Source organism: Vicugna pacos, chromosome 8 (assembly GCF_048564905.1).
Source record: "Vicugna pacos chromosome 8, VicPac4, whole genome shotgun sequence".
Lineage (NCBI taxonomy): Eukaryota > Metazoa > Chordata > Mammalia > Artiodactyla > Camelidae > Vicugna > Vicugna pacos.
Window position 1 is genome coordinate 27,976,323 of NC_132994.1, and position 16,236 is coordinate 27,992,558.

Below are 16,236 nucleotides of genomic sequence, written 5' to 3' on the forward strand. Positions count from 1 at the left end.
CATTATGCCATAACAGAAATTCTTTCTATGATGGCAACACTCTGTTTTGGCCTTTACTTTAATTAAATGCTGTACACAGATATACTAAAATCTTACATAGAGAGACAATAAAAAAATGTTGTAAGCAAACACTATTACTACTGATTAAAAAGTAAAATAGAGAACCCAACAGGACTGAAAATCAGTTTTTGCCTGTGAAATAAGGAGGGATAATAAAATTTCAATTTGAGAAAAGATTCATCAGAGCTTTTTTCTGGTGGGTGGGGAGGGCCCTTTTTTTTCTCCCACAAAAGTAGAGTTTTAGTGAATGCTTCCTTTAGATTTTCTTGTAGTTAAAAACAAGAAATATTTCTTTATAAGTGCCATCTTTAGCAGCAGAGTTGAAGGAGAAATATCTTTAATTTTCATCCTAATAATTGTTAAAATGTCTCCCTTTTAAGAATCTTGCTCTTATATTCATTTGGGAATATATCTTTATTTTAGGGAAGGGGAAGAGAAAGAAGCACTCAAATAACTTACCAATAAAATCATGTTAGACAAGTTTATGACAGAAACGTTAGTATCAAAAATTAGATTTGCCTGTATCTGGAGGAAGAAAAATTTTTAGGCAAAAGGGCCAAAAGAAAGTTACAGTATGAAAGTTAGCATGGTAAAATTTCTTTCATTTGTACGTAATTACTTTTACATAAACTAAAAAGCAACCCTAAGAAACAAAAAGAATTCCCTTCAGATAGTAATAAATCAAATAAATCCATAACTATTAGTCGATTTTTAAAGGTGGCTTCTTATTAGAAACAGAAACATCTACTAAAAACCTACAAACAATGAAGAAAGAGAAGAGACATTCATTTGAAAAAAGAAAAGCTGATGTTTAGCATTAATCCAAGGTTGAAGATGACATTTTTTTCCCTTTAACACTGCAAAACCTTTTATCCTTGAAACTGGAGGTAGATTTTTGAGTCAGAAGCTACTGATTAAAGATCTTGACATTTTGATAATGTAAAAGAAGAACAAGTTAACTTCTAAATATGCCATCTCTCTGAGGCAGTTTCTAATTCTTTTCCTATCACTGTAACAAAGTTTGTATAACAAGAAAAATCTCAACAGGGTTAAGGCATCAATTATTTTCCCATTCTGTGAGTTACACAGGAGGAGGGGAATTATTAACAGGAATGATAAAGCTGTACTTGCACTTGGTAACACAAAGAGAAGCTTACAAATGAGACGTCTCATTAGTTTGAGCAGATGGATCAAAATTAAAGGCTGAATCGCCAACTTTTAATTTCCCAATAGCCAAGAAGAGCTTGAAGTCTTGCAGAGTATGACTGTTGAAAAGTCAACATGAAAAGATTTTCTCCATCTGTCATCACACATGCTTGAGTGGAACACAACTGCCTCCTACTGATTTTAATGCTTTTAAGACAAAGCCGCACATGAAATCTATTAAGTACGCGAACACACAAGTTCCGATGATTGGTACATTGAAACCCATGTAATAGTATGATCAGAGAGTATCAGCATGACTTTTGAACACAAAAGTTGCTCTATTTTAATTTAATCTAAATAGAGAGAAATAATTAATTCATTTTTATATTTAAGAGGAAACTGCTAATTGTTAGCATGAAAAGTATTTATTTGCCTGAGAGTTACAGTTCTTTTTTTTTTTTTAATGGACACATATTTCAGTCTTCTTAGTAATGATCTGAAAAGTAGCTGCTCTGATAAAATTAAACTATTTAGGGAAACCACAACTACAGAGAAAATCCAAAATACTAAACAACCTGAAGGAAAACAAATAGATGAAATCAAGGAGTACTCACTGCAAGAATTTTTAAACTAGTTGGTGGGGATAAGGGGGCATGAGGAGGTAGCAAGGAAAATTCAATTTGTTTTCCTGGACTAGAATACAATGACTTATAATTTCTTACTACTGTACACTAACTGCTGAGATATATTTAAAGGGCAACAAAATAAAGCTAATGTTTGTGAGGTACACAGCCCCACAAAAAATAACTTAAGTTTCTTATAGGGAAAAGCACGGTTACTGAATATGTACGATGCACTTATGTGCAGCTAGTTATAATTATGACTGAATTCCAGAAGCAAAGCTCTCTATTTGTCTGTGTGTTTCTGTCTTTGTCTCTGTTTTTCTCTCTCCACACACACACACACACACACACACACACACAATTTACTGTACTTTTATGTGTACAGCAAAACATTTATACAGCAGAGTCTCTTAAAATGAAGCACATATAGTCAGACCTTTCAGCCATTAGAGTTTGGCAGAATACTATAACTGAAGATGTAATCTGACTCATTTTTTTGAATAAGGCAAAAAATTGTTGAATTATCTATTCTTCATTTTCTGACAGACAGATACACACAAATTCATTTGTTGAAATTTATCACTTGAAAACTTATATGAAGACAATTCGTGACCAGGATAACATTATATTCAACTTGAATTATGAGGGGGAAAAACACAACTCAGAAACTGTATTCTATTGGGCAGCTCTTTGCTAACTTTCTAATAAAAGGAGAGAACTACACCTTAGTGGAGGTATTTCTTCAAAGAGATAAAAAAGAGAAAACTAATCCAGTGAGGGGTTATAAGACCCTGAAAACAAACTCCCACACGGGCCTCAGTAATCAAAGACCAGTGGGAAGTAGCAATTCTCGTGTGATGGATTAAATCAAAGATTGCTAGCCTTGTTGAAACAGGTATCTGCCTCAGCTTCCAAAATCAAAATGTGTAATAGTCCTCCTTTCCAAGTATCCACACTGCAATTTTAGTTCTGGACATGTTACAAAGGCAATCAGCAGAAGCTGCCACTTAGCAAGCTAACTGAACTTACAGGCCAAACAGTACTTGGCAGAGCAACTTGCAAATAGAAGACTTAAACAGACAGAACGATTCCTTTGAAAAGACTGAAACAGAAAAAGATTTTAGTTTTGGGCAACTTTCCCAAAGTTACATACATAACACAGATAATTTTAAGAAATGAAAGAGATAGAGGTTTGTTTTCAAATTATGTTGTAAAAGAGCTTTTTACTTGAGATAATCATATTAATGTAAAGGACTAAAATGCTGCCTTAACAACCCACTACTTACAATCTGAAGGTGCTGGCCTGGGCATTTGTAATACTAGTGATGCTAGAGGCAAATATCAACTGATGGGCCATAGTCCTGATGCATTTCATACTTCCCATCCCTCCCAACTCACTAAGGATGTTAAATCTTTGAAGATGAGCAATTCATCACAATGAAACTACCACAGAGCTCCCATGTACCTGACACTCTACCAGGAACCTAACCAACAATATTTCCTTATAACCCAATCTTACTTAGTAGAACCTGTTCAAATGGAATACAAAACCTAAGGAAACAGCATTGAATAGAAGACCCTGATTAAATTTTTTAAATATGATATCTTCAATTTAAGGTTTTATTTACATGTTATTGCTTCTATTTATGGTTCTGTCATATTCTCAGATAGAGAAAATAAAGAAACCACAGGAATACTTAAGAAAAAAAGGTAAGAAATTAAGGGAATAAAATGCATTTTAAAAAATGGAAGGATATACACTAACAGAAACCATCTCTGAGTGGTAGAACTCACAGTGATTTTTTCCCCCTCATTTTTGCTTTTTGGTGTTCCCAAGTGTTACATTTGTTTAAACTCTTATTATTCAGTCTCTTTTATATTAATCATATTTATATTAAACAGTTTAATGATATAATTATAGAGGCCAAAAACCACAGGTTCACATATGAAGAAAAAACATAAGGAAGAACAGGTCTTTCTAATCAAAAGTAAGTGCACACTTAAAGCAAAGCATGAATAATATATTATGTAAAGCATGAGTTTCTATAATCATGATTTAGAGGTAATTGTTGCTACTTAAGAAAAAATTTCACTGATAAAAGACACCAAACTGTTTTTTATGCCTTAAAATTGTAAAACAAATTCAAAGTGGCAAACATAGATCGGATCACAACTTTACATCAAACTACATTAATAAAACTATTCAGAAGAACATGGTATATGTTTATAAAACCCTTTGTAGGTCTGCTATGACAAAGAAACGTTATAACGCATTTGGAATGCAGTACAGGATCATGTGGCAAGACCACAAAATGTGGCCGTTTGTGCCATAATCCTATTTTAGGGAATTTATCCTAAGTAAACATTTTCAACAGAAAAAATAATAGGCAGAAAGATGATCATTACATCAACACTATCTTTAATAACAGAAAGTTGCAAACATTTAAAGCATTCAATAATAAGAGGAACAGCCAATGTCAGCTTAATGGCAAAGGGGCAATGTAAAGCCCTGAAGATGCTGTGGGCTTCATCAACACAGACTTGTATTTCAATCCTGGTGCGACCCTTTACTAGTTGTATGACCTTAGGAGGCTGCTTAACATGTCTTAGGTTCATTTTCTCTTTTAACAAAAGAAGATAATGCTTAGGTCAGAGGATGGTGAAGATTAGAAGTCCGAAGTGACTTACATGGCATCTGAAACCTAGAACCTTACTAAAAATTCTCTTTTCTCTTTTATAGGCATTAAAATTGTGAAGACCATGTAGAAACAATAAAAAACGTTTAGTATTCATTCAGGAAAACAGTGACTATAAATCTGTATATACAATGTAATTATAATTTAGCAATGGACTGTAACTAATAATTAAAATTAAGTTTATGTCAGAATACTAATTTAGACCTTCTAGAATTATTTATTTTATCAAAAATTCAAAAATAAACAAGTGCTGAAAATAGGAAAAAAGCTTGAATGAGCAAAATTAAAAGCTACACGTGCAAATGGATAAAAAAAGGACTAGTGGAATATGTATAAAATTACAGTAACAATGTTAAAAATAGTAACCTAACAGTGGAATCATGAAAATTTTCCTTAATTTTGCTATTTTGTTTTCACAGTTAAAAAAGTAAAGAGATATGTAGGTATTTCTAGAGAACTGAAGAAAAGTATTATGGAAAACAAACATCATTACTAATCATTGAAACAGAAACTGGGAGACCTGCAGCCTAAACCTTCTCAGGGTACAGAGCCTGAAGACGACTGTGGTTATCCTGCTCCAATTCTTGTTTGGAAAGTGGGACATAAGCACAGATCTGGACTGATGCCAAAGAGTTTCAGTGGGCCCTTAAACTGTAACCACACTTATACAATCACCCAGAGTGCATTTTTAGCCAGGAAGAAATGCAGAGGAAGGAGACAGCTTGATGGTCATGCATCCTTAAAAGGCTGGCAATGGTGGATGCCATGACACGCACACAAAAGGTGGGGAGGTAACGCTTGTGTACAGCTTCTGCCTCAGCTTTGCAGGCTCTCCATTGCCGTGTTCTTCCTGCCCTAAAGCAGTCAGCCCTGATGACCTGAAGTCTCCCCTGGGGTTTCCCAACCTAGTCTGTCCTTTCTAAACAGGAACCTGTGCTGCGAACCTAGCTCTGCATCCCAGTTTTGTCCTGTCTGAATTTACTACCACAAGTGCCTGCCCTATGGCAGTTTCCATTTTGAAAAGTAATGTGGTGAATGCATTCACACTAAGAATGAAAAGACTGGCAATAAGATCTAATCTCTACTGACAAAACACTCCTAGCCAGTATTTGAACTTTATAAATCATGATTTCTAGAGGGACACGTTAACCCTTGTAACAGTGAGAGAACTCTGCCAGAAAAAGAAGGGAATATAATCTTCCTAGGATCTTTTAAATTACATTTACTTGGACTTCCACCTACCTACAATAGAAGATACAACTGCTACTTTTCCTAATATTTAGGGATACGGCTGTATTCTATTTTTTAAATAAGTATTTTATAATGTAAGACTAAATGGAAGAAAGACTGGAGTAGTTTAATAAATGTTGACCCTACAATTACACTCCTTGGTGTTTACCCAAAGGAGCTGAAAACTTATGTCCACATAAAACGTGTACACGACTGCTATGTGGTACATTCAGACAGTGGAATACTACTCAGCCATTAGAAAGAATAAGCGATCAAGCTATGAAAAGACAGGGAGGTACCTCAAATACATATTGTGAAAGTAAGCAATCTGAAAAGGCTACATGCTGTATGATTCCCACTATAAGACAATCTGGAATAAGCAAAACTATAGAGATAGTGAAAAGATCAGTGGTAACCAGTGGTTAAGGGGAAGAAAGGATGAACAGGTTGAGCACAGAGGAATTTCAGGGCAGTGAAATTTTTCCACAAGACACTATAACAGTGGATACATGTCATTACACATCTGTTCAAACCCATAGAATGTACAACACCAAGAGTGAACTCCAATGTAAACTATAGACTCTAGGTAATATTGACATGTCAACACAGGCTCATAGATGGAAACAAATGTATCACGCTGATGCAGGATGTTGATGGAGGAAGCTCTGCATGTGTGGGGACAGAGGGTGTACACGAACCTTAAACTTTCTGCTCAATTTTACTGTGAACCCAAAACTGCTCTAAAAAATAAAGTTTATTTTTTTTAAAAGTAATGGAGAAAACATTGAAATATTTACTGAATATTTCCAATATAGCATATACAAATAGATTTTATAGATTCCAGAGCTAAATTCCTTAGCTAATAATATAGTTTATATCTTCTGTAATATAAAAGTTGGAAAAAATGCCCATGGTGGTAGGTAATATCTACCTAGTTACACTGAATTTATCCTGTTCTTTCACAAAGAAAGTACAAACATTGGTTATGCAGCATATTGCTTTAAGATTTCCTATCAAATGCTGCCAAAAGTTTCTCAAGATAGCATTTTAGGATGATCACTTAATTCAAACAAATCTCATAAGGAAATCTAGACCAAAGGTTGGCAAACTATAGCCTCCAAGTCGAATACATCTGCTGCCTGCTCTTGCAAATAAATTTTAATAAGACCATAGCCATGCCTGGTTGTTCAGATATTATCCATGGCTGCTTTCATGCTACAACAGCACAGTTGAGTAGCTGCAACAGAGAACATAAGGCCCACAAAGCCTAAAATATTTACTATCTGACCCTCTACAGAAAAGTCTTCTGGCTCCTAACCAAGAACAAATAGGTGGTATGAGGTAATATTTAGATTTTAAAAAGAATATTGGGCTTTTACATTTTTTCATTTGTATATGATAAATAATGCAAACCACAAAGCAGTTTTCTAATGAGGGTCAAAGAGGGGTACAAAATAAATCCAAATAAAGTGATGTAAGACAATGGTTAGCCAAGATGCTACACTCACATGGCCTGGATTTGCCAGTGCACTAAGGAAATAAGGATAATAGTGCCTACTTCACTGGCTGCTGAGAAATTCAATGACATAATAAATTTAATTTTAGCACCTTCAGATATTTACTGATCACTAAGAAAGGTAAGTTACTAATATTCTCATACAATTTAATCATGATTTCTTTTCCTTAAAAGTTATTCTTAAAACTAAAGACACTTTCTCTAGGTTAGAATTCTAAAACTATGTATGTCTTAAAGGAGGGCAAAATGCATCAAGAATGCTAAGTGGGCAGTGTTCTATGCTTTCAATTCTAATTCATCTTTGATTTATTTTATATATTGGGGCTCCAAACAAGATTTAGTTTGAAAAAAAAAAAGATTTCATTGATCTTAAAATAAATTTAAAATCCAAAGTACCAGAAAATATTTCATTTTACATGTCAGAGAAGGCTAACAACATAGGAAAAAAAAACTCATTATAAAATAAAGTGATCAAAGAACCAAATACAATTGGACAATAGTTAACTTTTATGTGAGTAATTATTATCATTCTACTTTTTATTAACAATCCTGATTGAAACATTTTGAACTCTAGAATTTAAAAGGGCTTAATTTCAAAACAACATGAAACTTTATTATACACATTTTAATTGCTACTATTTCAATTAAAAAAAAAGTAAGAATAAAATAACATTCAAATAATTTACATTCTGTAAAAAAAATTAAGTCAAAATTTTGAGATATGAGATAAGGTTGGTGCTTTCAAAACAACAAAAAAAAAGCAAAAAAACCTGAAATGTAAAGGATGAAATCCTTCTCTCATCTATTTAATAAAAATGGCAAAGAAACAGCATGATCTATCAGTATTGGAATGATAAAATATTATCTATGAATATTTCATGCTTTATATGGCTACCCATCGGGCAAAAAATTACTAAAATAGAAACCCCATGAGTCATTATCTCAGAATTTAAGAAAATGTTTAAAAGCATAAAAATCAATAACTTTAATTACTAAACATTCTCTAAAAATAAGATAAAATAAAGTATACCTGGTGTCCAGCCTTCACTTGCTTCAGAACACTTTCATAACATACTTCATCCATATTATTCAACTGTTGTACCTTAAGATTTTTAAAAATGAAAAATATCAAATAGAGCAATTATAAACTTCTTAACTACAAACAAAACTTTACCAATTACGATGCATCTCCTTTTACTTTCAGACTAGCTAGAATGCAGAAACAACAAATGCAATATAAATATCTAAAATATAACAACCCAATAAGAAATAAACAATGTAATTTAAAAATACAAATAAAATACCTCATGCAATACTTTCAGAGTATCAACTTTATAAGAGTACCAAGTTTTTTAAAGACAGTGATTTTAAGAATAAAATACTAGTTACAGATATGTTAAAAATAAGTTTAAAGTTCTCTTCACCACTTTCTCCCAAGAAGCCCATTCTTCAGGCTGCTTTTCCTCTATTTTGTTCTATAAACCTATAGAGATTTCCTGTGTGAGTCTCAAAATCACCAAAATACTACCAGTAGAATGCCATGGCATATGAAGTTCTAATCTAAGGAAACACACTATTTCTTCAATGTATATGAAAAAGGATAGGTAGATATTTTTCTACAGAAACATTTTTTAGATTAATTGGAAATTTAGTATCAAATTCATGAATTTAAAAAAGGTCTCATTTTCCCTATTAATGATAAGACAGCTTTCAACCAAAAAGTCAAGTTGGTTACCTCAAAGGAGGAGGCATGTGACCCTGACTGTATCTCTCTAACATTTATTAAGAATGAAAAATAATATGAAAATGAATACATATACATGTTACTGAAACATGCTGTACACCAGAAATTGACACACTGTAACTGACTATACTTCAATTAAATAAAAAAAAAGAGTTTGGAGGGGATAAAAATATTGTATGTCTGAAATGACTATGATTTAGATTATTTATTTCAATAAAGTAAAAACTTTCAACATTCTGGAACTCTAATGACTTATAGTGATTATGTAGGATGAGATAATCACAAGATAATTTACTCCCCATTAATGATTAAAAAAAAGAACTCCTCCAAACAAAACCCTTAATTTTTTTCTGTGAATTTTGGATTGAGTTCTGGCCAAAGCCATTATTTCAAATTAGACACATCAGGGACACCATTTTCCCATATTCTTCTACAACTGAATCACATCATGAGCTTCCAAATGAAACTCTCAGAAACCTGCAAGGATCTCTTATTATAAGAAATGACAATTTAACAATGGTTAGAAAATATTAAACAACACCCTGAGAAAATACATAATGGTTACCAACTGTATGTGTCAGCTGAGTATAAAAATAATATATTCTAATAAGACAAAAATCCACATATATAACTAATATATAATTTACTATTTATACTATGTAAGACTTGTAAGTTTTTAAAAATTTTGCCAAATTTCTAAACTTTCAAAATAATTAATGACAGTTCAACATCTCATACCATCTCCTTTATGATTATAATGTTAACACACTGCGGTGAAAAATACTTTGAATTTAATTAGCTTTAAGTCACTTACCAATTTCTATGATGAAATTAAAAGAAAATAAGTTTTTAAGTTGGCTGACAAGCATCTGAAAACATTTTCTTCTCTATTTTTCTGTGATAATCATCTCCTATCAATTTAAATTATAAGTTGAAAAAATAATTTAATGCTATAAACAGCTCTACACCTGTCCTAATGATATAGTAAATAAATAATCAAATATATTTGATTTGATGACATAGTAAGATATGATTAAAAAAACAAGTAGCAAGTAATACTGATAAGCACTAAAAACAATGAAGATACAAGACACATATCATAACTATTATCATATCATGAGCTATCCTTTTTGTGTATACATTTGAAATGGCTCCCCATGATTCTAAAGATATCTTACTTTAATGCCATGCAGATGGAGCATATTAACTGTAGGTAAAAATGGCCCTATTTTATTAATAAAATCGCTTCTAGACATAATGTAATATAATATATTTAAGACCAAGGTTGACCTGGTCTAACACATGATACTATCTTGTTTTCTTTTATTAAAAGGTCATATGGCCTGTGAATCTTCTCCTAAAGCTATTTTTTTTTACAGGGGGGAAAAGTGTCAGTAAACAGAATGATAAATGTATGAATTTTAAGCAAAGTAAAGTATTCCTTCATGGTATTATAAAGGCTTATAATAAGCACCATAATAGTGAAAATGGTACATGGTAACACCATTTAAGGTATTAGATTAACAAACTTTTTAAAACACTGCAAAGAATTTTAGAAATGCTGCCTATGTATGTAATTAATATGACAATTATAAAACATTATAAGTTAAATAGGGTACCTCCCTTAATAGCTCCTATCATGAAGTTATTTTTCAATTGTATGTAAGGCATTATTTATTTTAGATGAATAATATGTCAAAATATATATATTATTGATTTAATGAAAGCTTTTTTTTATTTCACACTGACTCTCAACTATATGAAAATAACTTTTTGAAACACATTCTTATATAAACCTGTATTCTCAGATGAGAATACAAAATATACACTGATTACCGCAATGCAAACTACTTCAAGCAACTTTTTAGAGCAGGAGGTACTCTACCACATATAGTAGAGGAAGTGTGCTTGACTTTTTTCCTAGGTTGTCATATTTGTAACATGATCCAAATGGTCTTCTGGAGTTTCTAATCTCAAACAAGGGTTAACCAATACATGAACAGAAATATTTCTAGAAGAGAAAAGTATAATTTTTAAGATGAATATTTACCTTATTTGCACTTTTAACCCCCAGAAATGTCTGTCCAAGAGGAACAGGTCGAAAACGGCCATCAAAGTAGAAAAGTCCAATGCAGGGATTGACATGTAAAAACGTAGCAACATCGAGGTAGTTGGGTAAGGTTGCAGAGAGACCAAGAATTCTTATCATACTCTGTGTGGATTCAACCTATAGGGGTTATTTTAATTAATATATGAGATAGATTTAACTCATCTTGATTTTTAGTAAGTTTAAAATAAATTTTAGTAAGTATAAAGTATGAAATATTCACAATAAGATCACTGAAGAAGTAGAGAATAACAACACATACTCTAAAAGACAGATAATATTAAAGAAAACTGGCATAAACCTGGCATGTGGGATAATATAAAATAATTACAAATGTAATTTTAGATTTCTAAACTGAAAAATCCTATTAGTTAAATAGTTTCATTTTGTTGATTTCCCCCTAAAAATGTAACAAGGTGAGTGATGCATGTTAGGTGTTGGTGTAAGTTTTACCAATTTATAATTTCAGGTGTTAAAAATATATGTTATTTATTCTGAAATTCAAGAATTTCAAATTCATTTTAAACACAAAAGTTTGAAATAATTAAGATAGATACTTTGTGTTTCACAAATTTAAATTTAAAATGATGTAGTGTATAAGGGAGAGTTTGTGTGGAACAATAACCAAAACTTGAGGGAAAAAAAAATCACAAACTACTCAAAGAATATCTTAAGTGGCATTATTAGTGTTTCATTGATGTAGTGTAAAATTCTAATTTTGTTGCTGAACACTGCTGATAATATTGATTAATTTGTTCACCAATCATTAATTTAGGTCTTAATGATGGGCTCGGTGCCTGGAGAGCAGGGACTTAGAGTCTGTATGTAAAAATCACAAAAAACACTGATGGGTCCTATTAATAGAAGCACCGTCTAAAAACTGTGAGAACAATGGAGGGAGATCACTAACGAAACGGGTAAGTCAGGGAAGGCATGCAGTGATGGCTGTTGGTGTTCTGAGAGAACAGCAGCTGGGCAGGTGGCCAGGAAGAATGGTGTGTAGGGTACTGACTCAGCAACACTGGTGGAATGAGCCAGAGGAAGGTGACAGCAGACGTGGCTAGAAATGTAGAAATGATGATGAGAGAGCTCGCTTGCCAAGGAGCTTACCCATTTTACTGTTGCTGAGTACACAACAGTATTCCATTCCCTCTCTATTATATTTTCATGATGAAAGTTTATAGTATTCTTACATTTTTACATTTCTACACATTTTGTGAAAGTTCTTTATCCTTTCTAATTCTGTTTTTCCATGGGTTCTCTACTTACTTGTGATTAGATTTGTTAGACGTTTCTTCATCTTAGTTTTCTTTTTAAACTAGCTCTTGGAAGTATTTTTATAGAAGGATTCTAGCTACTAAAGCTAAGTCTACTGTTTTCCCATTTTATATTTGTTTCCAGCTTTATAATTTTTCCATTTTTTTAAATTATTCAAATTCTCTAGATTAACAATACAGGAAGGTAGCATTTGCCAAAAGAAAGTATTACTTTAATCACATACAAACGTCCGTTTTAAATGAGGATATGAAATGCTGCTAAGAGGAATAACGTATGTGTGATCACTGTAACACAGTCCAGGACCATTCACACCTAATCCCTAGGGGTTCTGCAGAAGTATGAGGGGCATTTTGCAGCTCAGGGTCCCTATAATATGTCTTCTCTGTATCTTCAAATCCCATCTGCTTTCCTATTTTTATATACTAGGTTTCCATGTAAAAGTCTGATTTGAAAAAGGATTTCTTACCTGAGAAAAAGTTTGCAAAACTTTGATGTGATTTTTTAAAGTACACAGGACTTGGGATGAGTTTGACAAGTTAATTAGCCTAAGACTAAACTCCCTTATGAGAGAATCCATATAACAAATTTTCAGTCTTTAACAAAAGGCTATACAGTATTATTATTTTTTTAAAGTCTAGGAATGCTTAAGTCATTCTCACCTTCTTGCTGTCGTAAGTAAAATAAAGGGATTCACAGGACACATTTACCTGGGTAAGTAGTTTAATTATTTCTTTACTTTTTATGTACCTCTTATTTACATTCAATTTTAGTAAAAACTTGCTTGCATCATGCTGGTACCTTCAACTTATTATACCTAAGTGAGCAGTTCCCAATGTTGGATTTCTCCTTGGATATTTCAATACAGTGCACACATGGGTCAGGGCCTAAATGAGTGTACTCCCTGACACAAACATTGCCATGTTGCCTACAGGCACTGAAAGAAAATGTGGCCCCGGGCCTTCCAAACTCATTCTGTAAGCAGGACAAAAATGAATCCGCTTACTCATCATGATAGGTTATACTTCGGTTTACACTCTGAGGAGTAAATAATATACTACCTATGAGATATACATATGGCTCCTCAGAAAGATGATTCTTACCACTACAAACTGTAAATCAATCTTTGTTTCAAATAAAGGTATTTGTATGGGTCTAAAAACCTACCAACCCCCCCTCCCCACAAAAAATCCAACTAGATTATCATGTACTAAATCAATATTTGTCCACCAGAATGAAAAACATCTGTCCAGTAGAGTTACAGACTAATTAAAGAAACCAATCCTCTTGCTTTATAAAACTTACAATTCAGTGGATTCCATAAAAGATTATATAAATTAGCTAAATCTATAGAGTAAAAATTTTAAAATTAAGAAAATAGTTAAGAAAATTTAAAAATTAAGAATATAAATAAATAAGCAAATTTTCAAAATAGGCTTTTGCATTCAATAGAAAAAGCTTTACCTTTAAGTGATATTATCTAGGAAACAATTCAATAAGCCTCTGAAACCATATTTTGTTAACTTATTGTTCATTCATTGACTCTTAGTGAGTATTCTATAAACCGGCTTTCACAATGCAAGGAAAGAAAAAGGGGACCAAAGTGTTCTGACTGGATATCCATTATATTCAATAGTGAATTACACTCATTATGACCAGAAAGGATTCAAGGAGAAAAAAACAAACAAACAGAAGAGGGAGGAAACTGAAAAAATGTATTCTTTCTTACAAAGGAACAATGATAGCATTTCAAGTGAGATCACAGAAGATTTTGTCAATCATTCCATTAGTCAGTCAACAGACATTAACTGTGTACCTAAATGCACTTTGGGGGCACCAGGAAATAGCAGTAAATAAACCAGTGTCTTTACATTCAAAGAGCTGACATTTTAGTGGAGGAGAGACAACCATAAACTCATAAACAAATACATTGGGTAATTTCAGGTATCAGTATCAATAAGTGCCATGAGTAAAATAAAATAAGGTCATAGCTTACAGGGTAATGTGGGAGGGGCTCCACTTTAGGTTGGGATAGTGAGGAAAAGCCTCTGTAGATCAGGGCTTCAAAGCTTTCAAAGAGAAGAAAAAGCAAGTGCAAAGACTGGAACAAGCTGAACAGAAAGAAGATGAATGAGACAGGAAAGTGGACAGAGAAGAGTTTAGTGGTAAATTTGAGGGTCCTATCATGTAAGACTTGTAGGCTGTAAGTCACAGGCTTGATTCAGTAGATACAGAATAGAACTCTGTACCCACAATAATTAGGAATTTACATTAAATAGCTACAAGAACTTTGTGACAATTAAATGTATTATTAGGTCACCAAAATGAAGCTCAATAAATTCCACAAACTAAAACTAAGATAGGTCACATTCTTTGATTATATGTAATATATGTAGAAAGACCAAACCAAGGGATGGTTAAAAACTTCTATGTACTTGGTAAATAAAATAAATTATTAAGATTTCATGATACTATTGTCAATAACTTCATAGCAGTTTTCTGAGGAAGCTGTTGATAACTTTGCTTAGTCTAGAAGACTCAAAGGATATAAGCAAAGTAGTCCAATGTGAGTTATAAAAATACTTCCAGGATCCATTAACACTGGCTTACGACTCACCTTAGGCAACGGGGATACAGTATTGAATAAGACACAGGCATACACATAAAAGAGAATATTTGCAGTAGTACTAAGAGGGATGATCAAAAAATGACAGAAATACATGAAAATAAAGTACAAATACACATACATTTTACCATGAATTTGCTTTCACTATAGAAATCTTATGGACATTGGCAAAACCCCAAATCAAACCCAACCTAAACCAAGGAAACCTAAATAAGGGGAAATGATGACCCTACTTATTATTTAAGAAATCTCCTTTACATTTTATGATTAGAATCCTTTACAGTAATTAAATCATCATTTTAATTACACAATAGTTCTATTTACTACTGGTGGTGATTTGAAAGGAAATAAAAGTGATTTTTAGTTTTAAAATAATTATTTAACACAAAAGTTACTGAGTATATTTTTCAGGTCTTTTGATGTAAAATGTATGAGACCTTGCAAACACTAGAGGTATTGTTTTCTGCTAAAACCCCATTTTAAAACAACTATATTTTTTAACCTTAAAAAGTAATTTTATCATTCTCAATATAGAGAAGCCTGTATGAGAAATATATTCTTTTAAATAGGAATAATTTGGAACCTTATGTCCTAAACCAGGTCTCGAAGCTCTATACAGTCACCTGAAAATTATTAATAGCTGAAAACTATAAAAAATAATATTTTATAGCTTCTTCTTTACCATTAACCCAGAAGCTAGGTAGTAAATTATTACAGCATTTTCCTCTCACATAAAACCTCAGTTCAGACAAAGTCCTACTCACTGAAAGTAAATTTAGTTAAGACAACTAATGTTAGTTCAATGTTGTTAAATACAACAGATTTGGGCTTTCTTACACTTTTCTCTTTTCCAAATCTCTCTCAGTCATGCCAAGTGTGTTTTGAATTTGGTCTCTAATACCACTGTGCAATTTCAGAGCCTGAACAGAATGTACGCTGCATCACTGTTATCTCCTACGGTACTTCTAAGTTAGTTACAAATGTTCAAGTGCCGTGTGAAGCACTGCCATCTACTGGGAATGTCTGGTAATCACAAGGAACAAATAAAACATTTTATTAAAATGTTTAGGAGCACTACACTAATACAGTGGAAACATGACAAGAATCATAAATCACTCTGTCAAGGAGATTAAAATCTAGTGAGGAACACATATGAAGACAGAATTAACCATATCAAATTGTGATATTATAAGGAAGACTATGGTAAGTGCTA

General features: G+C 32.5%; 1 protein-coding gene across 3 annotated transcripts in view; it reads right to left on the minus strand.

The window, feature by feature from the left end:
• Positions 1-16,236, minus strand: part of ASCC3 (activating signal cointegrator 1 complex subunit 3) — a 301,819-nt gene that overhangs the window by 156,137 nt on the left and 129,446 nt on the right. For all 3 annotated transcript variants that reach the window (XM_015235974.3, XM_072965658.1, XM_072965659.1), the window contains 2 exons: positions 11,066-11,242; positions 8,302-8,373 (listed from right to left, as the gene is read on the minus strand). In XM_015235974.3, coding sequence (XP_015091460.2) covers positions 8,302-8,373; positions 11,066-11,242 — 249 coding nt within the window. The remainder of the gene's footprint in view (positions 1-8,301; positions 8,374-11,065; positions 11,243-16,236) is intronic.